The sequence below is a fragment of the Montipora capricornis genome, chromosome 10, assembly GCF_036669925.1.
Source record: "Montipora capricornis isolate CH-2021 chromosome 10, ASM3666992v2, whole genome shotgun sequence".
Lineage (NCBI taxonomy): Eukaryota > Metazoa > Cnidaria > Anthozoa > Scleractinia > Acroporidae > Montipora > Montipora capricornis.
The window spans coordinates 59,256,373-59,281,372 of record NC_090892.1 but is presented as its reverse complement, the minus strand read 5'-3'; the positions used below and the strand labels follow the sequence as shown (position 1 = coordinate 59,281,372).

The following is a 25,000-nucleotide window of genomic DNA, read 5'->3' as shown; positions in this document are numbered from 1 at the left end:
AATCCCCAGTCACTTTTGTTTCCCGCGAAATGTATCTGAAGGGTTTCACTTCTTGCTGATTGCCACCTTGGATTATTAGAATAAAAGCGATCACAAACAAGGCCTGAAGCCACCAGTTTTTCATTGCTTTTTTTTAGTTTTCGTGTTTTAAAGCTGCATCCCAACTAGTAATCGGAAAGGTCGATTAAGTTCCAATGCCGAAGGAAGCGATTTTTCCGAGTACCCCCTAAGTCACCATCGACAAAATACATCTCTACAGTGTGTCCAGCTGTATCTTGTTCCTAAATTCCAAAAACGATGTCACCACAAGAAAACGATAGGGAGCTTCCGCAAGGACGACAACGACGACGGCAACGAAAACGCCACAAAACAATGCGTTTAATGAGCAAAAACAAAAGCTCTGCACGCCCTGCACGTGCGTTTTGCATTTTGGTACATTTCTTTGCCGTTCTCGTCCTTAAAACGACGTGAATTGACCAAAATTGAGGTTACGTAGAGGAAGTGAGAACCTGACGGAACATTTTAATTTTTTTTCCCAAACAACTACGTCGTTCATGCCAATTTTATTCCTGTAATGTTGATACACACTTTCCATTCCGAACGACTTGGGGTTATAACGACATTAATACAATAACGGGAAATAATATTTTTAGAGTACTGTACGTTCTCCTTGGCGACGAAGTCGTCCTTGCGTAAGCTCCCTAATAGTGCTGGCAAGTCGTCAGGTATTCAACAATAATCCACTCTCTGTTCGCTCAGAAGCTAAGCTCACATTTTCACTTAACAATGATTTGCTATTATTATTTTCATAAATCACAAACCTCCGAGGTGGAGTGGGAATGACTTTGACCCTAACGGGAAGCTTGATGGTGGACTTCCGCGGCTCTATATCAGAATCCTGCATTGAAAAAAGATCAAAACACATAAGCGGATTGATAGAAAAAAAAGTGTTAACCAAAATCAGAACAAGAAAGACAACTAGTAGTGCCTTCTAAGTCAATCGAGCGGGCCGCTTTAGTCACGCTCCCCTCGGCTCGCTTGTGTGACTAAACCGGGCGGCTCGACTTCGAAGGAACGGGACTGCCAGCTAGCAGTGTAAGGATAACAGTACAACAGTGTTATGCATTTTCTAGAGGGAAGAGTTTTTTGGCCAACATGGGTGCAAAACTGAGCTCACTGTTACAATAAGGGAGTTAAAGCACGAGAGCGGTTAGGGCAACACCACAAATCTTAAAAAAACATTGGTCTAACGAGGAAAACTAATCGCACTATAGAACACTTATTTCTCGTAGTCCTCAAAACAAGAAAGTGAAACAACCCCATTAAAGGTTTTGAAGACAACGTGACCATAAATGTGCAACATCAAATCCTTTATTCTCTAACTTTGGTTGAAGACCCTTTTGCCCAATCCACTTGTAGGATACTTCCCCCGTGTTAATAGTGGACAAAGTAAACGAAACAAAAACCAAAAGAAAAGCGAAGGCCCATGTATTCGTTGTCGTTGATTTAACTGCCAAATGATGGAAACACAGCAGACAGATGAGACCTCAACTAATAATTAGCCATTCTAAGCGAGCATAGAACAGGGAGCAAATGGTTGAGAATCAACTGGATTCGATTACCCAAAAAGGTGACGCTTTCCACCTTAAAAACACTTCCTTCCAGGATTAGCCAGGTTATGAAATTCGAACATGACTGGACAAATGGGAAGTTAACGGAGGGCTTCGAAAAAACGTCACAGTACCAGGCAAAAAGCTTTCGATACTCTTTCCGGCGACAGGCCTATTCATTCCCTAGAAGTGTCCTTCTTCTGGGAATGGATAATTGCAAGGATGCCATTTCTCATTTTTAAACGTGTATCAGTGTTTAAATTTGAAAGGCAAACGTAACAACATTGGGTACTATACCCTTTCAGACGACAGGATTAACCGTTCCCCCTCCCCTGTTTGTAAGGAATGTGACAAATTCTGCATTTGTTGTAACATACCTGTGGTGGTGACACCACAGTCAGCGAAACGTGACCTTGTGCAATGCCTTCCCAGGAAGCTGCTTTTTCAGTTGGTGTGACGACCACAGCCAGGTAACCAGACCACGGCCAAAGAACAGAAGAATATGAGAAACCAACCTAAACAAGATAGTACACTTTCTGGTGAAACAAAGTAAAAGTGACTGCACTGAGTAGGGGCCGCGGAGTACGTCAACAAACTTCAAACAAACTAAACAAGTAAACTAAATTTAACTGATTAGAGTGTAATGTGAAGTGCCAAGTTTCTACCGCATATGAACCATGTGAGCGTTTGCCCTACTAATGGAAATGGGCCCACACAAGGACAGAGAAAAATTCTGACCAAGGTGGGAATTGAACCCATGACCTTCGGGTTAGATCACCGCTGCTCTACCGACTGAGCTACAAGGTCAGACGAGAGAAGGTCGTGGGAACTGAAGATGTTAAAGTCACGGCAATGAACATGTACAAGTACAAGGAGGGATTACGTTTTTGCAAACGTTGGCCATGTAGCACTTATATTTGAACAGACTTTACTGATTAGAGTGTAATGTGAAGTGCTATGTTTCTACCCCATATGAACCATGTGAGCGTTTGCCCTACGAATGGAAATGGGCCTACACAAGGACAGAGAAAAACTCTGACCAGGCTGGGAATTAAACTAAATTGCTTCCCTTTGCCAGGCCTGCAGCTAAAAAAAGCCAATTATGTCCAGAATGAAATGCAAGTATGTTATTAGATGCATGGACAATTTTGACATCTAATTAACAAATTGATGTCACTTTTTAATTTTGTCTAAGTAGCTGTGGATCCAAGAGGAGATAGCCAAGTGGACCCGCAGACTACTTTGACAATGTTATGACGAAATTCATTGTCAATAACAGGACAGACGCATGAAAAAGTGACATCAATTCGTTTTTTACAATAACAAAAAGGCAGAGGGGTCAAAATTAAGTCAAAACACGAGAAGAACGCGAGACAAAAAAAACGAGAAACTTCAATTTTATTCAATCTCACGCGAGCAATATCGCGTCAATATCGCAAAAATTATAAATTTATGTGTCTGTCCGCTTATTGACAATAAAAATTAGCCAATGAGCGCGCGATAATTTTGCAGTCATTGTAAAACATGAAGTGTGTCTTTAAGTCTAAGCATTTGCTTCTTATTTCCAACAATAAGGTATTAAAGGGTAAAGGTTAGACACGAGCGAGTTGAAGTTGGGAAGAAGAGCAATGGGACACTTTGTGACGCTTATTGAAATCTGCGTGCATCTAATGACTTGCAATAGGGCGTTTTCACATGACGTCACGGCGGCCATGTTGGTGTTCCAAAAAAAGAAAAGGAATGACGGCCATGATGGTGTACCAAATTAATCCTCCGGGAATTGATCTCTATTTTTATGCAAATACTTTCTTTTGTTTCAGTAATCCAATATGGCTACTGGTCACGTGAGTGAAACGCTCTATTCTGGACATACATGTATCTGATTGACCGAGCAAAAGTGATAGTGATAGCTGATTAAAGAGGAAGGGATCAATGCAAGAAGTAATCAGCAATCACGTAATCACGTAATCTCTGTCATTGTAAATATATTAATTAACTATTAATCTTTGCTTCAGCCAACTCGATTAGCTTTGCTAAATTTGGGTGGACAAACTTTTCATTGTAACTAGTAAGGTATGTAATAAACATTGTTGTTGTTGTTGTTTTTGTTGAAGCTGTAAATTCCATCCAAAAATATATTTATTTTTTCTTTCACTGAACAAAATGAGCACTGTGATTGGTTGATTCTTGGTCACCTGCCCCTGATCAAATTCATAATTATGTATCCCAACCGGGATACAATTCCGCGATTGTTGACGGAAAAGTCAAAATATACAACAAAGCATTTAATGTCTGGTCCCTCGGGAAACTAGTTAGTTTTGTTTTCCTTGAGTCCCTCCTGTTTCCCTCGGGACCATAAATTAAGTGTACAATATTCACCGAGCCTGGGGTGAATAATTGTTTCAGTATAATTACATAGGTGATTCTTTGAAAAATATGCATTCTCTTTAAAACAATTATTAATTTCTTTAACTGTCATCTCGACAAAACGGCTTGTGGCCATTTTGAAAAACCGCTTCTAAAGGTTATTATCGCCTAATAATCACCTCAAGAGTAACCAATCACTGCAGAAAATTTCCATTATACTAAAGTAGAATAATTAGCCAATCAGTGCTCATTAAAATAACTGATGGTCAACATGATCATAATTATTTAAATTTTAAAATGTTTTTACACTAAGTGTTTAACAAGATATCTATTTAATTATTACAACTGCTTGTATGTGTGTTTCGTCTTTGAAATACAACAAAAATAAGCCAAGATAGCGACACACAAAACATGTTGCTCTATGCAGCTAAGCAAGCAAATAAGGCAATCAACTGTGCCCCTTTTTCTGTCAAACATTAAGCTGCAAAGCAGAATTACTGCACACCCATAGGCGTGAAACAAAGTTAAGAGGTTAATCATCAGTTTATTTTCAGTCATTTTCAAGTTGTTTACATGTACATATACTGTACCTAATCTTGCAAAACAGTAGTTAAAAAGTCAACCAAAGCAACATCTAACCTGGATATAATCTCCATTCTGTGGTAAATATGGGTGCCATGTTGGCTGTTGAACGAAAGACAACACAAGCAAACAAATAAATAAATGATTGAAATGAGGAAAATTGCATGTATCATGTTAAATGTAAACTTGGTACTACAATACATGTACTGGCAGTTATCCCAAAGGCCAAAGTTCAATCACAGCTTTTTTTTCCAATGAGGGGGTCAGTGCCAAGTGCTCCAATACACAGATTAATTTGGAAGCATCATAGTGAATGAATTATTACATAGTGATGAAATACCAGAATTTTTCCTTTTACTTAAAAATCATATCTTCACCGCACACAGTGAACATACAATGTATCATTTCTATTTTTCACATGTGAGAATAATATGTGTCGTCATGGTAACAAACACGATTAGCCACTAAAACGCATGCTTCATCTTCATTGTATTTTTTTGCTTTAATATAATTCTTCTCTACAACATTAACATTTTTATTGCAAAATTTTACATTACCGTGATTTGTTTTTCATAGCTTTCATATCTTGTTTCATGTTGCACGTTTTTCATCATTTCGAAAATGAGTAAAACGAGTTATTTTAAATCTAGACATTTCATCAATATCTTTTTAATAAACAGAACATTACAACATGTACATGGCCGCTTGGGGATAGAAATTTTATCTTTGAATGCTGAAAGTATCTCTCAACAGTGAGCGAAGCAGCCATGTAATATCCTACATTTCTAGCAGACAAAAAGCATTTTGCCAACATACCCTAGAATGATGGTGGAAAGCAAACAGCCATTCCTTACCTGGCCCTCAATATGTCCAGTTACTCCCATCCCATTAAGAATTGTGATCTTTTAACAAAAAAGTTATTAGAAGACAAAAATAATTTTAAAGTTGGAACCTTGACCATTGCATATAAAGTAAGCATGCCGCAACAGAAGACTAAAAGGGTATGCATAATGCAGCTACATGTAGAAACAAAATCATCAAACATTTAAAAGGAGAAGTTTTTCTACTCAATGGTGAATAAAAGGCAACAAAATAACTATTCCAAGTTTATTAAGGCCTTTAATTGCATTACCAAAATATGGCAAAACAGCAAGCTCATAGCACCCTCACTATGCAAGCTCTTTAACTGCTCTATACATAACTATAAAATGACACTTACACAAGTCTATCTACTACCAACAGTCTAAGCAAGAAGGACAGCTAGTGTTGGGGGGGAGACTAAATGGCATCGGTTGGTGTGTGGGTCATGGACACTGCATGAACAGCAAGTTTTTCTTTCTAGGGTGTCAAGTCAGACACTTTTTACAGGTAGTAGTGTCTGCCATCCAATATCCATTCATATGTTGCTTGGAATAGTGCAATAGTCTCCTCTAGTAAAGGCACAGGTAGGGTTACAACATTATCTTCCACCCACTAGGCACAACTCATGATGCAGAGGCCACAACTTTGCCAAACACAAGTCAAACTCTTTAATGTTTAATTAAAACAAAGGACTTACATTTACAATAGTTGGCATTCCACCATAGTACATTGGCTGCGTACAGTACGGCCACATGTAAGGACACTCTGTTAAATCTATGTAAGCAGGACTTAAACTATAAAGTAATTAAAAACAAAAAGGGGTTATTGTTGTTTAGTTATATCTATGATGTACAGCTGTAGTTCACAAATGACAAGGTACTCCCCCAATATTTTAACTAATAACAATGCATTAAAATATTTCTCCCAAAAAAGGAAATGCCAAAGTAAAGTTACACGCATAAAAAAAACATTTTATTACCTCGCTTGAGGCTTGTAGTTACTTAGGATTTGGTATGCTTTGATGAGATCAAGCTTTCCATGGCCTGGAAAAATAAACGAATGCGCCAATAAACATGTGTTACTTGAGAATGTTCCTATTATCTAGTCGAAGATAAGTTCACAGTAAAAAATGACAACATACTTCTATTGTACTATACATGCACCTTGTTCAAAGATGTTGAACCCAGGAAGTCGTCTAGCTGAAGCCATCAGAGCTTGTTTGACACTAGCAGGGTTAACAGCATTGCCTCGATGCTGCACAGCACTGGTTACAACAAAAGACAATGCAGATTTAAATCCCCTTACTGTGCCTTTTAGTACATACCGGTACATGTAATACTACTGACTCTGAACTTCACATTTTAACAAATGGTTAAAAACCCTTTTTTTTACTGGCACAGATCTTGCCTTAAAAAAACAGAAACTGACAACTGAAAATAGTTAATCCAACTGTGACCCAGTCTTGTTACTGTGATTGACAACAACACTAGTGTAAAACAAAAAAAGGCGATCGGAATGAGAAGTTTCAGGTCTGCAAGATCATGGAAGGTGCAATAACACTACTTTATAGAATGACCTCTTCAAGACATTCATCTCATTCATTTACATACATGTAATTTTGGTTTGGAGAATTTTTGAGTGGTAAACAACAATTCGATTGCCAACCCATTGTTCAAAATTAAAGCAAAATCCAGTTAGAAGTTTGTGACAAGATATGAAAATTGAGTCGCAACTTCGCAAATTTTAGTTGCAAGTTTCATTGGAATCCTGGGTCAATTCACTGCATTGTGTTACCACCAGTAGAGCAAAACAAAATACAAGCCCGCATGTTGTGCATGTAACATTGCAACTAAACTACAATTCAATTTTGCCCCACACAGTATCTTCAGATTGAAACAAAATTACCTTCCATTCCTTTACTTACTTGAGCGAAAGTTGCAGCAAAGTCGTAATCACTAATCCTTTTATTTTGTAAGAGCAAAAGTGAAAGCAAGTTGCAAATTTTAGGCTCCAGATACATGTATATTAGTCACCAAGGGAAAAAATTCTATCAACATGCAACTGACTGTGCAGGTTGCAATTTCGAGCCCTGCAACCAGTTGACTGGGCTGAGCATCAGGTTAAAAAGTTGGAGTTAGGGTCCAAAAAGTGGCCAGGGCAACACAGTTACATTGTACGCTAAAATTAATTAGGAAAAAATTCTGTCTTGCAATGATATCTTCAATAAATTATTGGCTATATTTCCTGTACCAGGAACTAATGTTTACCTGAGCAGCAGCGACACTGCACCAGCAACGACAGGCGATGCAACACTGGTACCAGATAATGAGCGACAGCCACCCCTGATAAGTATAACATTACAAAGTGCACTTTAAAACTTGAACTACAATAAGAATGCTACAAGAAATTTATGAGAACTACATCAACTGTACAAATTCTTGCATTTCCTTCTACCCACAAACCCCCAGCCCCTCTCCTGTTTTGTTTCTCTCATCTTCAACTTATCACATACGTACCTAAGGCTTGATCCACGCACTCCAGAACCATAAGTGACAATATCTGGTTTTACACGTCCATATCCACCTGGAAGTTCCTGGTGACAACAACACAGGAGCATGAATCATTTAACCCTTTAACTCCCAATAGTGCCACTTATAGATTTTACTCTGTCTAACGCCAGACGATTTTACTCGTCAGTGGGGAACCCCACGGGGCTGAAAGGGTTAACAACAGCTGGATTCACTCGAAAACTATGTGCCCATTAACCCTTTAACTCCCAATAGTGCCACTTATAGATTTTACTCTGTCTAACGCCAGGCGATTTTACTCGTCAATGGGGAACCCAACAGGGCTGAAAGGGTTAAGATTTCATTTAAATGTAAGCATGCAAAATAATTAGCTTAACATGATTAATAATACTTATATAATAATTGAAAAGTTCATCTAGATTCTATCTTACCCATGTTGTCATTCCTCTGGAGGAAAACCTGGCAATGTGGTCCTCAAAATTTATTCCTCCCACACCAATGACATCCATCTGATCTGCAGGATTATTCAGAGTTCTAAAATACATACATGTATTGTAAGTAAATGAATTGTATCCTGCTGCCTTGTTCAGGGACCATTTCTCCAAACACAATTTGGTAAGTTTAATTTTTTTCAAGACATGTAGTACATGTACAGCAAGAAAAGGGGAAGTTGTGCCATAATTTCATCCTTGGAAACAAAGGAAAAATCATACCACACAAAATGGGCCAAAAATTAATAGATATTATTCACAGTGACATCATCAAATTCAAAATTAATAAAAATAATTATTGTGACACCTTCTGGATTTTTATTCACATACAAGGTTGAAGATGATCTACAAATAAATCTTTTTACAAGTTGCCGGTTCCATGACGTTTTTGTTTTTCAAAAGAAAGAACAGCATTTTGAATTTCTGACTTGTCACTTTGCACTTTGCATGACACCAGATTCTGAAATCTGTTTTGATTGAAAAAATGTCTTTCACTATGATTCTCTACAGTTTAAACGTTTCAAGTATATTAGGAGATGTTTTAAATGTACTCATTACTGCCTGCAAGTTAAAAGACTGGGTAGTAAGCCCCTTTAAGGCAATGGGAACTCCAGATGTTTTTGTTGATTTCTGGTCGCCATCTAAAGTTGGGTGACAAGTTTCGGAAAAAAAACTCAAACAATGTACCACACAGACGTCTGACTTGGTGGGGTTTTTTATGCATTGGTTGTCTACAACATTTCACGGTCTTGGCCTATTTTTATTGTACGGCTTCAATTTTTTTTTGTTGTTGTTGTTTAGATGGCATGACAGTGAAAACCATCCTTACATAATCTAAAGGGTACAGTGATTGGTTTGCAGACATGATGTTCTTGGTTGTCTGTTAGGTGCTCAAGCCTTAGTGGTAGTGGCTAGGAAGATGGTGAAAAATGTTTCACTAGCCAGGTTGCAGGTCAAACTAATGTATACACATACACATGTACAGTGCGGTGATAACAATTGGGTGTTTATTTTCTTACCCATAGAGTGGTCCATCATTTCCAATGGCTGACACCATCACTACCCCATTCGCTGTTAGTTCCCACACCTGAATACAGGAGGATAATGGATATGTCAGCAAAATAACCCAGATTCACAAAAGGATTGTTTAAGTATCCAAGTCACCAATGAAAAGTACATCTCTTCAATCTTTTACCGGGGCTTCATTTGCCATCTGGTTAACCACATGTACTGTACAATTGAAGGGCTGGAAGCAAAAACCTAGGAAGTGACAATGTTCGGCCGATTTTTAGTTTTGCTCAAAACTAGCCAAAATTTTGCAAGTTTAAAACTGGAAATGAACGTAATAACATTGCCCTGGTATTGTTTTTATCCGTTTTGAGCTTTATTTTAGTGAAATAAGCTATGCAAAAAATCAATACTATCGGCTTTGTGGTCGAAAACAATGGAATCAGCGAAGCGACATTAATAGTATAAGCCAACGCCATTGCCTGCATCGGTGCTACAGTGTAGCTCAACCAAACAATGGGCACAGCGAAAGTACACGACAGGTCAGTCGTTCGAGCCCCCAATCAGACTCGTTCTTTTTTTCTTCCCACAGAGCTGTTTCTTTTTCTTCTTTTCTTGTTTTTCTCCACGACCTTATCAATCTTTGAGACATTCAAGTTACATGAGATATGCATGAAAAATAAAATCAATGACTCTGATCAGTGGCTCCAACCACCGACCTGTCGTGTACTTCACTGTGCGCATCATTTGGTTGAGCTACCAAGAAACCGAAGATAAGCGCCAGCCTGATGGGCCTTTCTAGGCTCATAACGGAGACTTTACCTTTTTACTGGCACACGCAGTTGTATTAGTTTATGCTATTAAATTTAAATCAAACAATGAAAGGTTAAGTGTCGCTTTGCTGACTCCACTGTTTTCAAACGCAAAGCCGATACTATTCTTGCATAGCTTATTTCTCGAAAATAAAGCTCAACTCGGATTTTAAAAAAAATACCATGGCAATGTTCCGTAAGTTCATTCCCAGTCAACTTGTACAATTTGGACTAGTTTTGAGCAAAACTCAAACATTGTCACTTTAGTTACTAGGTTTTTGCTTCCACCCCTTCAATTATTGTAAGAATTTTAGATTTTGACAATTTCAGTCCTACAGGGACAATAAGGAACTTAAGCATGCATGTTTTTTGAGACACGGACGGCAACCAAATGAGGACATTTTCTGTACCAGGACAGTGGCATCTCCCCTATCTTTATACTAATCATCTCTATTGGATAAAATAATTTATACTTAGCAATATAAATGTGGATGGATGAAGAAATGTTGAAAGGAAAAACAGCTCACTTCTGGTTGCTGTCTGCATCTCAAAAAATTAATGTGCATGCTTAAGCTCCCCAATATCACTGAACCTACATGTACAATGCACAGCCATACAAAGTTATGTACTGCATTTGAATGGCTTAGTTCCCACGAGAATCTCACACAGGGCTACTGATCTGACACATCCTGAATCAAATTCGAAAAAGAAGTTATAATGTTATAATATAGCTATACAGTACATGTACTTTGGAACCAGCTCTCAAATGAAGCAAAACTTGCCAAGTCTATTGATTGCTTCATTTTGCAAAAAGGCTTATTAGAAAATAGTTGGGTCTTGCCAAGATGTATAAAAATATTTATATTTTAAATAAAGTATGCACCTACAGCGTACCTAGCTACACTGTACATGTACCTACAAGTACAAATTAATTAATGTGTACACTGTAGCTCAGTATTAAGGAATCTAAGCTACATGTAACATATTGCAAGGTCATAAAATCAACACAAATACACGTACAGTGTACATGTACGCACAGTGCAGTGTACTGGGTTTTTTTTCCAGGGTATTCAAACTGAGACACCACAGAAGAAACCCATCTCTGCAATATCACTTTATTAAAAAAAAAAACAGGCATTAAGACAGGTTTCCCTTTCCCCCCGTTTTTCTCTACAATTACTTTTTCAGTGAAGGCCATGATTGCCGCATAGTTTAAAAAAAAAAAACTACGGAATTTATAAGCACATGAACAAAATTTAATGGTTACACGTCGGTATAATTTGTATCTAGGCGATCATAGGATTTTGAGTGCAATTTGACGTTATAAATACACTGTAAGCACAAGTACATTTTTTCAAAGACGCACAATTAGCGGCGCTTAGCAGCGACAATTATTATTACAAAATTCGGGCAAGTGCAATTTGTAGTCTTTGAAAAAGTTTACAAGTGCCTTTTTATTCCAAATTGCATGATAAAAATAATGATTGTAAACTTATTAATAATAATTATACATAAAAATGTTCAAGATGGTTAAGCAGAAGCTACGCAGGCATACATGTATCATGCAAAAATTGCGCCATGAATATTTAGAGCCATCCAGGACATAAGCACAATAATCAGTGTTCAAACCTTGTCAACAAAAGGTTGATCCATGAAGTCTGGGCCTCCAATACTCAAATTCAAGACATTCACTTTTTTCAGGATAGCATAGTTAAAGGCGTCAAGAAACCATGAAGTGTATGACACCTGTCAACAGGTACAGCAAAAATATCAATGACCCATGGTACTGTACATGTACATCCATACAGACAGACATTGATCACCTGGTACATTTGTACATGATTGTAACTTCAAGGGGCAATCTTAACACGTTTCCCTTTGTGAGCGAGACTTGCAGATTATTTTACTCTAACACCAGATGATTTTATTCGTCAATGGGGGCTGTCTTAGGGATGAATGGGTTAATGTTGGATTAAATAATTATTTCTTAATAAAACCTGCAAAGGCATGTTACAAGTACCTGACTGTTGGTAAACACTCTGAAGATGTGAAGTTCGGCATCAGGAGCAAATCCCAAACATTCACGTGAACTAGCAACCACACCAGCCACAAATGTACCATGACCAAGCCCTGCAACAAAAATAACAAACAGAAATTCTGCGTTACTGGTATAAACATTCAAAAGATCATACCATGTCAAAAGAGAGAGTGCACTAAGCGTCCTTACTTTGGTTTCTTAAATCTTCAATTCCATTATAATAATTTAATCTTTTCATCCACTTTTGAGCAGACATTATCATCCAGGTGTTAGACTGAAGTTTTTATCATTCAAGGGTGCAATAAGGCAACAGCAAAGTATTTACCTTGATTAGACAGACATACAATGACTGTACACATGTATGCTGTAATATGAAGGAGCACTCTTAACAAGGGATGGCCAACATGGTATACAGTGTACTCACCATCATCAAGTGTTTTTTCCTCTGTCCAGTTAGTTCTGTCCATAACCTTTCTAAAATGTGGGTGATTCTTTGGCAAACCAGTGTCAAAAATGGCAACCTTGACTCCGTCACCTTCAATAAAAATTTAACAACTACTGTTAATTCCTATAAAGATCTTACATGTACTGTACATGTACATGTACGTGTAAATAACATAAAAATCAGTTAATTTTGCACAGTTTTAGAGTACTATGAACAAAACATGCATGTACTGTACATGTACAAATTCATATCCATTTCTATGAGCCTTGCCATTACAATGAAGGTCACCCGGCAAAGCATGCAGGGGACATAGCACAACACTAACAACACAGTGCTGTACTTTTTGTAAACAAAGTCATAATAGCAATCAACAAGTACATGTATAATTTTATTATACAGGACAAACACTGAGCCAGTACAGTTTTATCACCCTTACCTAAGACAAGGAGGAAGTCTAAGCCGCACAGACATGATCAAGAACGGGGGTTACTGTTCATTGTTGACACCAAAACAGACATGTAATAACTCTACCCATTTTGCAATTTCTAAAGACTGTGCACATGATGGTTCCACCAAATTAAAATTTTAATGTATCTGAATCATGAGACTTTTGGAGATATAAATTTGTGCATGGGCATTAGTAGGAGAGACCACAATTGCACATTCATTTCTTCAGCTTTTCTTTTCGAGTAATATGAGGATGTTTTACATGTACTGTACATTCAACATGATTGAACATCATTTTTTATGAACCAGGGTTGTAATTAAGATGGGGTCTAGTGTTTTCCGTCCTGTATCCAAGAAGATGTGAAAGTCTTACAAAGGCAACACATACTTTCTTTTCGATTACAATGTAAGCACATTGTAGGTGGAAAAGGCATGCGCTTCCAATGGGGTTGAAGGGCCTTCTCCTCAATAAATTTTCTACATTTGGGCCTTTTAATGTAGCATGCAATTCTTGTATTTCAAAGCAAGCTTCTTTTGATTTTTTTAATGAATGCACGTTCTGTGGCCGACGTTTATCATGTTACATGTATACAACTGCACAAGTTATGTACACTAGTAAGCGGTAATTTAAAATTCTAGTGATGTAGCCAGTAGACTTTATGGGCTGCTCTCGCTTATTGAAAACTCTGGTTATTTAAGGACCCTTGCTTGCAGGTACTATTGATTACACATTGAAAGGTACAACTGTACATGTACCTGTGTGGCCCATACTCCATAAGACATCAGCCTGTAACACATGGACAATCTGTAACAACAGGAGCATTTCAAAAAAACGTCAATGGTGCCATTAATGTGGCTTTTGTACTTCTCTAATCATTGTGCAACAATTAAAAATGTACGTACTACATTTGCATGTACTGATGCAACACATTACATGTACTACAGCTGTAGTAATTTTAACTTTGAACAAACTGATCTGTGATCTGTGTTACCGTCATCATGTAAATAAGGTTGAACAGAATGGTTTATCAGTAATGATTTTGAAATCGTCACAAGACTCTCAGATTTTTCCAAAGTATTCCTGAGAACTTTACATGTATGTCTAATATTTAATATAATAAATCTCTCCAACTGAAACTTCACCACCTCTATAACAATAACACTTTTTAAACAATAAGCCATAGACAATTAAAGATTTGATGTTCTTACAATTTAATGATGGTACAAAATAGTTCCAATTTCATCTCAGTGTCAAAGAAGTGCTACTGGTTACCAGCCTTGCAGAATGTATTTTATAATTATGTGCATTTTTAAACAAATACAAAAACGACCTGTACATTATAGTACAGTACAATTGGATGCAAGTCTAGTTAAGTTTCAAAAAGGGTTAACCTGTCTTGGTACAGATCTTAATATCCGCCGCCCTGGGCTGTGACGCAGCTGAGATTGTATTAACAGGTTGTGACTCTAAAAGAAAAAAGTAGTCAAAAGATTGAATTACTTTTATTTCGCTACTTAATTAAGGCTTGAAAACTAGATTGTCAATGCTCAGTTTTTGTTCCATTTTATGATTTTGGACGTAAAGTGAAGAAAAAGTTGGTTTAACAGGGATCAAAATTAAAAAAACACAGTCACAATTTTTCAACAAGATACGAAAATTTATTCACAAGTTCGCGCCATAATAATATTATTGTGTTTCCAGTAGCTGACTCCTGGGAGTGAGACCTTTACTCTTACTCTTTCTAATGCCAGACAATGATAATCGTCAACTGGGGGTCATCCTGGGTTGCCAGAAGAGTGAACGAATGGGTTAAGAAAACCAAGTATGAACCTGCGATACAATAATTACACGTACCGTATGTGTAAAGAAACCAGTGAAAATGTCAAATGATCAAGGGAATGGGCATGGTAAGCATAACACCACAGTAAAATTATGCTACAATTTTGCCCAATATTTTCAGATTGAAATAATTCACAAGGAGAAACAATAATTTTTTTTTATACATGACTTCAATAATTATTACATGTATGGCAAAAGTAGCGGCAAATGCTTCAACCCTTTAGTTTGTTGCAACTCCTCTAGAAATTTTAGTTGAAAATGCAACTGTATTGGTTGCAATTTCGACCTCTGAAAGCCATCAAAGAATTTTGTAACCACACCATGGTCTGCAGTACTCACTAATGCTAAACTTGATCTTGTTGTTCTCCTGCAAGCAAACCGTATTATTAGTATATTACAACATGATTAAACAATTCAGAATTCAATATACATGTAGTACTTAGTTAACACAATCATAAGTAACACATGGCTAAATGTAATTTAGACAAAGTTAACTTAAGGTGATTCCCTGGTTTTGCAATGCGCAACCCTACAGCCCATAATTCTTATGTCATTGGCGCACGCAGTAGCCTGGGCACATTGTACCATGGAAAACAAACACTGTGTTTTATTTCATTTTTATTATCTTGACATGATACAACAGTGTGCAAAGTTTGATCGGAAATCTACGACAAGTTCTATTTCTACACTGTAGGGAATCACCTTACGTGTAAAATCCAGACAATGCTACAGTAGTCAGCGGCCACTTCCCGGATTGGCTAAGGGGTGGACCTGTAATCTTTGCAGGAGCTCCTTGTGGTGGAACTCGCTTTTGCTTGCTGGCTTTTACCTATGATAACCTAGAAACTAAGGAGTGGGTTGCTCTCACTAACCTCGCACTCCACTTTTGCGACCAACATCCAACATCCTGTTCAGCACAATCAGCATCAGAATCAGTCTTTGTATTGGCTTGGCTTTCTTTCACTTGGAGTAAAATTTATTTCATTTTTATCGTTATACTGTACATGTAGCTTCTTCATTGTTGTAGTTACAAAAAATAATTAATTTAAGAATGAGAGCATATCGATCACACAAAGCTTCATAATTGTGTGAATTTGAACATGTACAATGTATTCATAGTTGAAACATGTCAAATGACTGGACAAATGATTGATCAAAGATCATTGTACATCTGTAAAATCAATTGCAACAGATGCTTATCATGACCAAAAAATTTTAATTTCCCATTTTGAGAAAAAAAAAATTAGCCATCATCTCTTAAATGTGCAGGAACACAAGCAAAATAATGATTATGCTTGCTTCCCCTCAGAAGAATCTGCACAGGTGGTATCATTGAATATAAAATGCCCTGTAAAGACTCTTCCATGAGACAGTAAGAGGTCATGGAATCGTCAGCGATAAATCATAGGGGTGTAACGATTAATCGAATTCTCGATTAATCGCGATTATGACCGTTCGGTTCGATTCACGATTATTTGATTCCACGTTTCGATTTTGGTTCGATTTTTTGCATACCTTTCCAAAAGTGCCCTCAGTGAGTCATTATATTGTAAACTTAGAATGCAGATCTCAATAAGATACATGCGTTTTTCATTAACAATCGATCAAAGATGCTAACTTGCAGTTCTTGCGCCATGTTGCTTGGTAAAAATTTTGCCCCTCTACCACCCCTTGAGAATTTCCAATAAGGCAAACCATGTGCGTGTTCATTGTCACGTTCTCAAACATGGCGACGAATGACCAAGCGATTGTGAATCCGCCTGCTTCTTTTCGATCCGCAGTGTAGAAATATTATGGTTTTCCGACTGAAGACGGAACAACAGACAAGTCTAAAACTATCTGCAAAATTTGCTTCGCAACTTTCAAGTATTGTGCCGGTTCGACCTCAAGCATGAGCTCACACTTAAAAAGTCAACACAGCATTGATGAAAAGTCAGAAGTGTTGCAGTCAAAGACGGCAAAAACTTCGCCGGGTGCCAAAAACAGTACTGAAACTGGACAGTCAAAAATTCAGGATGTTCTGGAGAATAAGTTGCCGCGGTCGGGCAACAGAGCAACGGCAATAACGAAGTCTATTGGAGTTTTCATTGCAAAGGACATTGAGAGTTTCGGGTTGTATGTTGTTTACATTGTGTATCATCTTGCAAGAATTAAAAATCATTAATATTTTGCATAATCGAATCGAAATAATCGAAACCGAAAGGCAATAATCGAAATTGAATCGAATCGAAAGGAACATGAATCGTTACACCCCTAATAAATCACCAAGACTATTATAATACGTACTTGTATTACAAGTTTACATGTACATTGTACTTAACTCAAATGCCTCAAAAAGTACCATAAACGTCCATGTATAAGCCGCATCCATAGATAAGCCGCACCCCGAATTTAGAAGCGCAGATTTTGGAAAAAAATGTAATACAATAAAGTTTGAAGTTCCGGTAACTTTCTTTTGCTATAAACCAACAAGAACAAACAATCAAGGTTTCACCATAAAGTTGAAATTCCTTCGATTGAAACAAAACGAACGAGTGCTTAGTAGCCAAGCTTTAAATGTGGGGAGGAGTCTGGGCCAGGGCCTGGGTATCATGACCACGTCAAAAAAGATGTTTGGAAACGCGCAATAGGCGAAAAATTTCATGCAGAACAGGAGCTCGATAATGCAGTCGACAAATTTGCCGAGAAGGTGGTCAAGGACAACGAAACAAGAGGGCCATTTAATTACCTCGCGAGTACTCGCGCACCGGTGGCTCAGTTGGTTAAGCACCGGGCTGTCACACGGGAGGTCGTGAGTTCAACTCCGGCCGGACCAACACTCAGGGTCTTTAAATAACTGAGGAGAAAGTGCTGTCTTTGTAATGACATCTGCAAATGATTAGACTTTCAAGTCTTCTCGGATAAGGACAATAAACCGGAGGTCCCGTCTCACAAACCTTGTTCACATATAACACTGTGGGACGTTAAAGAACCCACACACTATTCGAAAAGAGTAGGGGACGTGGTTCCCGGTGTTGTGGCCTATCTTCATCACTCACTTACATCATCACTCATCATGGGTTGGGAGGGTTCAGTGGGCTCATAAATGGACTGATAGCGGCTGCCATCGGCGCCCTTAGTATGCTGATGTCCGAGCCCACTGCAAAAATGTAAATAGGACACGTATGTTTGTCCTATCAATCAATCGCGACATTACTACTATTACTACTCGCGAACTTTGTGGTATTTTAGCGCATGTGGCGGAAAGATATGCGTGGAAGTGACTGGGCGAAGACGTCACTGCAAACAGATGTGCGGAGGAATGGAGATTCCTTGTAGGTTGGTGTTTACTTGTTCTAGTAAAGCGAAAATTAATTGCTTGAAAGAACTCCATTCATGGGATTTTAATATTTTACACAGTGTACTGCAATTATCAATTCACATAAATGGAAATGAATACTTCACATTAATGGCTTGTGTATATAAAAGCATGATGGGATTTTCAATTCCCAGTATCGGTTTTATTCTAGTTGATTTCCATTCATGGGATTTTAATATTTTACATAGTGTACTGCAATTATCAATTCACATGAATGGAAATGAATACTTCCCATTAATGGCTTGTGTATATAAAAGCATGATGGGATTTTCAATTCCCAGTATTGGTTTTATCGAGTTTATTTCCATTGATGGGATTTAAACATTTAACACAATGGATTGCATTAACAAAGTCACAATGAAATTTTAAATTCCCATTATTGGTTTCATCAAGTGTATTATCATTAATGGGAATTTGTTAAAAGACATTAAGAGGACTAAATTTACATTAATGGTTATTGTTTACCACATTTTTACCTTGGAAAATTGCCATTAATGGGAATTATGTAAGAATGGGAGTTTGCTAATTCACATGATGGAAAAGACAAATGACATCCATGGTTTTTTGGAAAATTTTCCTGTGTTACCTCGCGAGTACTCGCGAACTTTGTGGTATTTTAGCGCATGTGGCGGAAAGATATGCGTGGAAGTGACTGGGCGAAGACGTCACTGCAAACAGATGTGCGGAGGAATGGAGATTCCTTGTAGGTTGGTGTTTACTTGTTCGAGTAAAGCGAAAATTAATCGCTTGAAAGAACTCTTGCAGAGCAAGATTCGCTGATAAACACTTGAAGACACAAACTGCTCCTTTAGGAGCCACCACTCATTAAAAAGTCAATGAACAACAGCAACATGTTCTCAGTTTCTTTTATGTTTCTTTACTTTAAAACTCCAAACACAGATTTATCCATGGACAAGCCGCACCCGTCATTTATGGCTTCAATTTTGTGAAAAAAAGTGCAGCTTATACATGGACGTTTACGGTAAAAAGAGCTTTACTTTCAATTGGTGAATTGACCTTACGTAATAAAGGTTTACATGCATTGAATGCTCAGTTGTTGTCACTTAAGCAGAGCTCTGTCTCTTGATAGACACTGTACATTTGCCTTAATAATTGTTAAGACTCTCACCACAAAATTAATGATGTAAGACTAGCTATTAAGGAGATTATGGTATGTTCAAATTAACCCTTTGACATCCAAACCGGCCTAAACCGGCCAGACTTAATATTTTGTCTAACGACAGACGATTTTACTTGTCAATGGGGAACCCCTGGAAGTCAATGGGTTAATGAATTTTACCTTGCACACTCCTGAGAAATCTTTCTACCCTTTTCTGTGGGGTAACACTTCGAACTTTGGGATGCCTTTTTAAGGCCTCTACTCCAAATCCACTGTCTCCTTTTAACTGAAAGATAGAATAAGTTACACTTCACTTGTTATACAGTACATGTACAGTGTTCTCACCAGGATTTTGCATCTTGAGGTCGAGGGTCATTATGGAATTCAAATGTATTGGTAGATGGTATTGGTAGACAGCTTAACAACGTTATCTTTGACCACAGTCTCATCATTACTGAAAGTAATTTTAATAACACACTGTACTTTACTTTATATACATAATTGCTGTAGAATGTCAATATGTGAATAAAATGAATACAAAACAATTTAAGCTGTTAAATTTTGATGTGTGAGTGTCCAAGCTCCAAAAATGAAGCCTCGTCATATTTAAGCCATACGTATTTTGTTTTCCATGATTGCTGGAACATTCTTTGCGTCGGTTTCTCGGCTTCTATTGGTGTTCCTGTTTCTTTGACGTTATTAGGTTCTTCATTTAACTGCAATTTTGGCTGCTTCGCTTTACTACAGAAAAACGAATCCAAACTTCCTTGTTTTGTTTCTGTTTTCCATAAATAAAGGCACAAATGAAATATTCATAAACAAATATGGCGGACAATTCAAGCACGTGTATTCTCAAATGCAACAACGCCGCTCATTGGCTTATGTGTTCACACGCCCAGCCAATCATAATGCCTGTTATAGGAATCATTGATCGCTCGCTCGATCGAACCTCGAGTATGACTGATTTTTAGACATTAGATTTTCTTTTTGCATCAGTTAAGAATTTTTTTTAGCTTTTGTTTTTCTTCTTTGCGCCCTGATGGCCCTTTTATATCATCTTAGTGCGTCATTTGTTTTGAAACTGCGGGAATCCCGCAATGGCGCGGCCTGGTGAGAACACTGCATGTACATTGTATTTGCTAATCCATTCCCTCCAGAGAGCAAGACTTGTAAATTTTACTGCCTAATGCCAGACAAGTTTAGTCATCAATGGGGGCCTGTTCAGAGATGAACTGGGTTAACAACATCTAGGGCCACTCAAAAAACCATGTCCCCTTTAATCAAACCTTTCAGTCCTGAGGTAAGGTAAGCGCTTTCCAAGCCAAGTGGCCCAACACGCTGGAGCTTATCCCCGGTTTCCTTAGCATGAAGCGACAAGGAGTATTTCTACTCCCCACTGGATGGGATGCTAGTCCATCGCAGTGTTACCCCCAGCCTTGAATTCGCCGGTACCCATTTATACACCTGGGTGGAGAGAGGCACAGTGGGAGTAAAGTGTCTTGCCCAAGAACTCAACACAATGTCCCCAGCCAGGACCCGAACCCGGACCACTCGATCGGGAGTCGAGCACACTAACCATGAGGCCACCGCGCCTCCCACTTCAGTCTTAGTGGGACTACGTACAGTGCAGCTCGGAGATAAGCGAACCAAAATATACGCAAAAAAACCTGCATACCCAAAACGCGTAAACGCATAAAAAAAAATGCGGATGCGCATCAACACATATGCAAAAAGGCTCATTAGTATTTACATGGCATCTGACAGGATGCGGCGATGCGGATCCACATAATTCACTGAAATCCGCATCTTCCGCATTTTCCGATATTTTCCGCAAAAAACAGAAGAAATACCTGATATTAGTGATAAAGCAGCTCCTTAACATCCTCAAAAATATAAAAGCCGAAGAAATTGACTGTTTTGAAATGCTTATTTTCCTGAACATTGAAGAAAACACACCATTTCGTTCGCAAGATGAAAGTTCGTAAGAAAGATCGTAAGCAGTTTCCGCGCATTTTTTCGCCAATGAGCCTGGACACTAGTTTTTGTTCCTACAATGCTTTCCATTGGACGAGAAACAGTTACTTCAGCAAATGACGTGACTGATAAGAAACTAAGTCAATGATCGAGGGAATGGATCGTGCTCCAAAGGTATTACAATTTTGCTCCAGTATGTCCAAATTGAAACAAAATTCATGACAAGAAACAAAATAATTTTTTATCGCTTTACTTATTTTACCAAAAGTTGCGGCAAAATCCCAACTGCTAACCCTTTTATTTCAACGGTGAAAGCTGGTCGCAAATTGGTGACTCCTCCATGTATTTTAATCACAAAGGGTAAAAATTCAGTCACAAATGCGATTGTATTGGTTGCGATTTCGATTACAGATTTACCGTAAGCATGTAAATACATTAGACGGGCCTAATTATTGGTTTTATAACTTGTTTAAATTTCCGCATAATGTGGTGTAATTTCCGCATAATCAACGCATGTTTCTGCATAATATAGCCAAAAATTTCCGCGTAATCTTTAATTTTTTTCCGCATCCTATCAGAAGCCATGTATATATAATTACATTTGTACATTTGGTGAATATATATAAAAAGAGAAAGGGCTGCCTACCTACATGTAGAATAACTACAAAGTTAAAAAGATAGGTGGCCAGTTTCATCCATATAATACAAATTTAGGTTGGCATACACACATAACAAACAAAGACAACACAAACCACAAAATATACAATGTATATTAAAGGGATAATTACCTCAAATTATAAATAGGAGAATTTAAGAGCAAAAAAGAAATTATACCTAAGTAGCAATATCATCATCACAATTATTGGAAAACAGTTTTACAAATCTAATACATGAAAATATGCAAGGACAAAAAATTAATATGATACACGAATCCTTCAAAATATTGAAAACAGATAAAGATAATGATTGCTAATTAAATAAAATTAATAATGCTTACAAAATCTCTCAATAAAGTCTTCAAGAGCCCACTATTTGCAACTAAATGCACATCACAATTAAAATTCTTTTGCTGAATTTTTCACAAAGTTCATTATCAATTACAAGTACAGATGTATATCAATAGCTGTTTTGACTTCACCTTTACTAGAGAAAAGTCACTTGGATAGTCACTTGCAGGATTATGCCGCGGAACAATTTTCCAAGAATCTACAGCTGATCCAAGGGCGTCTGTGACAAAACCACTCCTAGCAGATGTAGTGTAGTATCCATTGAAGACAACTATGTATTCTGCAAAAAGTTAAACAAAGAAAAGTTTGGAAGAAAAAAACAGCAATGTGATTCAGTCATGGATATAACTGCAATTGCTGGACTGCAAGAAACATGGTCAATGCTAATATTAAATGTCATTAATCCTGTTTCAGAATTGTGACAAAAGTGAATGGCTTTCTAGGGTATTAATTTTGGCTCTTTTCAATGATAACAGAGCTCCAAATTTCTCAGTTTGAGAGGACTGGTCTTTTGAGAGGACAAATTTTTCCTGGCCCAACAAGAAGCACTGCTGTCAAATCCAATTGATTTCACCAGCCAACCAGATCAGGATAACTAATTGACTCTGATGAGAGGATATCAATGTTACGTGATGACAGAGAAGACAACAACGAGAAAAGCAAAGTTTAAATTCATCAGCAAGGTGAGCTTGCGGTTAGATGCCTGAGAGGTTCATACTGGATGCTACAGACAAGATGACAACAAGGGGCAGACATGATTAGCCTTCCACATTCCACTGCCTGGTACCTGTCAATGGGAGAGGTTGGCAAGAGCAAAATTGGCACGCCAAAAAAGACCAGCACACTACTGTACATGTACATGTAGCTTAAAGACCCACAATGACTTCCAATGTTGAGCATGTGAGCCCCTCCACAATGCAAGGGGGGTGCCCCTCCCCTATACCCTTAGTATCTGATACTGCTCACCAGCAATACCTCAATTTTAACTTTACCTTAATTTCATTTAGAAACATTAAACAAAACAAATACATGCATATGCTGCATTGCACTTTTTTTTGGTAAATTTCTTTGCTATTCGGAGTAAAAGGTACGCATGTGTAAATTAAAATGACACTGAATTTGAAGTTACAGATAATGCACATTTAAGATTTGGAATGACTTAGAACAATATTATTGCTTTCCACTATATGATACCAATAATGTCAAGTATTTCAGAATGACTTTCTCGTGGGGGTTGTTTGATTTTTTATCTGTACTCAACCCAACGAAGGGTGGCAACAATCCTAAGCCTCCATTTTTAATTATTACCAGTACCTTCCATTGAAAAATAAAATGTAAAGGATTCATATTGTTATGTTCATGGAAATGGAATTATACACAGCACATACACTGTACATTGGTATCACATCAGTTTCACAGTGGTTTTCATTTACAACAATATTATTCCCTGACAGATAGACCACCAAACACTGGAGGTCTGCTCCCTACTCCTCACAAGCAGTGTGCGAGTTTTTAACATCCCAAAGTGTTGATTAACAGGAAGGATTGTGAGACAGGGCCGATGGTTTATAGTAGTCCTTATGTGGAAAGAGTTTAACCGTTTGCAGATGGAATTAAAGAAGCAGCACTTTCTCCTCAGTTGTTCTTTAGACCCTGAGAGTAAGTGACCCAAAAGGGATTTTGAACAATCCACTGGGAATCAGTACTTTATAATTTATTTATTTACCGTTTATAGGGGAGCTGAAGGCGAAAAAATAAGCACTTTTTATTTACACTTTAGACCATGCACACTAACGTTTTCAACTTTTTTTTTTTGGCATATCCGTCGTTTTTCCACCCCCAAAAAATGTTCTTATAATTCCAATTTTGGGCCATCAGCATTGCGCCTCAGAATGCAGGAGTCAGTGGTCATTTTTGCAGCTTATGACATATGATGGGGAAGACATGCGAGAGCACCACCTATAGAAGCAGTGTTTTCGACTGATGCTTGCCTTGAATATCCACCACAGCACTTGTTTCTTTTGATTATGAAATCGCTGTTCCCCATATCATACGTCACAGCAGGGTGCCAATTCAGTTTTTGAGCCCGCACTAAGAAGGCAGAAAGAGCAGGAAAAGCCCAACTTCAAACTTAATTTTCTCGCAAAAAACAGAAAACGAGAAGAAATAACCACACACACTTCACTTTACTTAGTTACATTGTATGTTAGGCTTTCCAAAAACAATGTTGGAAAAATTGCTGATTTTGGCCTTTAGTTCTCCTTTAAGTCCTAAATTCCATACTGAATATTAAGGACTGCATTAAATAGGCCTTTTGCAACAATTAATTGGTCACGTGATCTCTTTTTCACAAACACGATTCTGCTGAGTACATGAAATTTTTTTCCAGAAATAAAAAGAGCACAAATAAACCTAAGTATATCATTTAAACTAGTGTTTTTAAAGTTGAAAGATGTTATAAGGATTTGTATGGGAAAAGGACGGTTTGCCCGCCAGTCGCACTTCAATGATT

The 25,000-nt window shown here is 37.7% G+C and overlaps 1 protein-coding gene across 1 annotated transcript in view; it reads right to left on the bottom strand.

Moving 5' to 3' along the window:
* Positions 1–25,000, bottom strand: part of LOC138018880 (membrane-bound transcription factor site-1 protease-like) — a 37,441-nt gene that overhangs the window by 11,117 nt on the left and 1,324 nt on the right. The window contains exons 2-21 of the mRNA XM_068865557.1: positions 22,620–22,768; positions 19,688–19,793; positions 15,902–15,992; positions 15,369–15,396; positions 14,582–14,656; positions 13,946–13,994; positions 12,722–12,832; positions 12,280–12,389; positions 11,889–12,005; positions 9,459–9,526; positions 8,380–8,482; positions 7,937–8,013; positions 7,688–7,762; positions 6,584–6,684; positions 6,400–6,463; positions 6,118–6,214; positions 5,414–5,461; positions 4,617–4,661; positions 1,988–2,125; positions 822–898 (exon numbers count right to left, since the gene is read on the bottom strand). Coding sequence (XP_068721658.1) covers positions 822–898; positions 1,988–2,125; positions 4,617–4,661; positions 5,414–5,461; positions 6,118–6,214; positions 6,400–6,463; positions 6,584–6,684; positions 7,688–7,762; positions 7,937–8,013; positions 8,380–8,482; positions 9,459–9,526; positions 11,889–12,005; positions 12,280–12,389; positions 12,722–12,832; positions 13,946–13,994; positions 14,582–14,656; positions 15,369–15,396; positions 15,902–15,992; positions 19,688–19,793; positions 22,620–22,768 — 1,729 coding nt within the window. The remainder of the gene's footprint in view (positions 1–821; positions 899–1,987; positions 2,126–4,616; positions 4,662–5,413; positions 5,462–6,117; positions 6,215–6,399; positions 6,464–6,583; positions 6,685–7,687; positions 7,763–7,936; positions 8,014–8,379; positions 8,483–9,458; positions 9,527–11,888; positions 12,006–12,279; positions 12,390–12,721; positions 12,833–13,945; positions 13,995–14,581; positions 14,657–15,368; positions 15,397–15,901; positions 15,993–19,687; positions 19,794–22,619; positions 22,769–25,000) is intronic.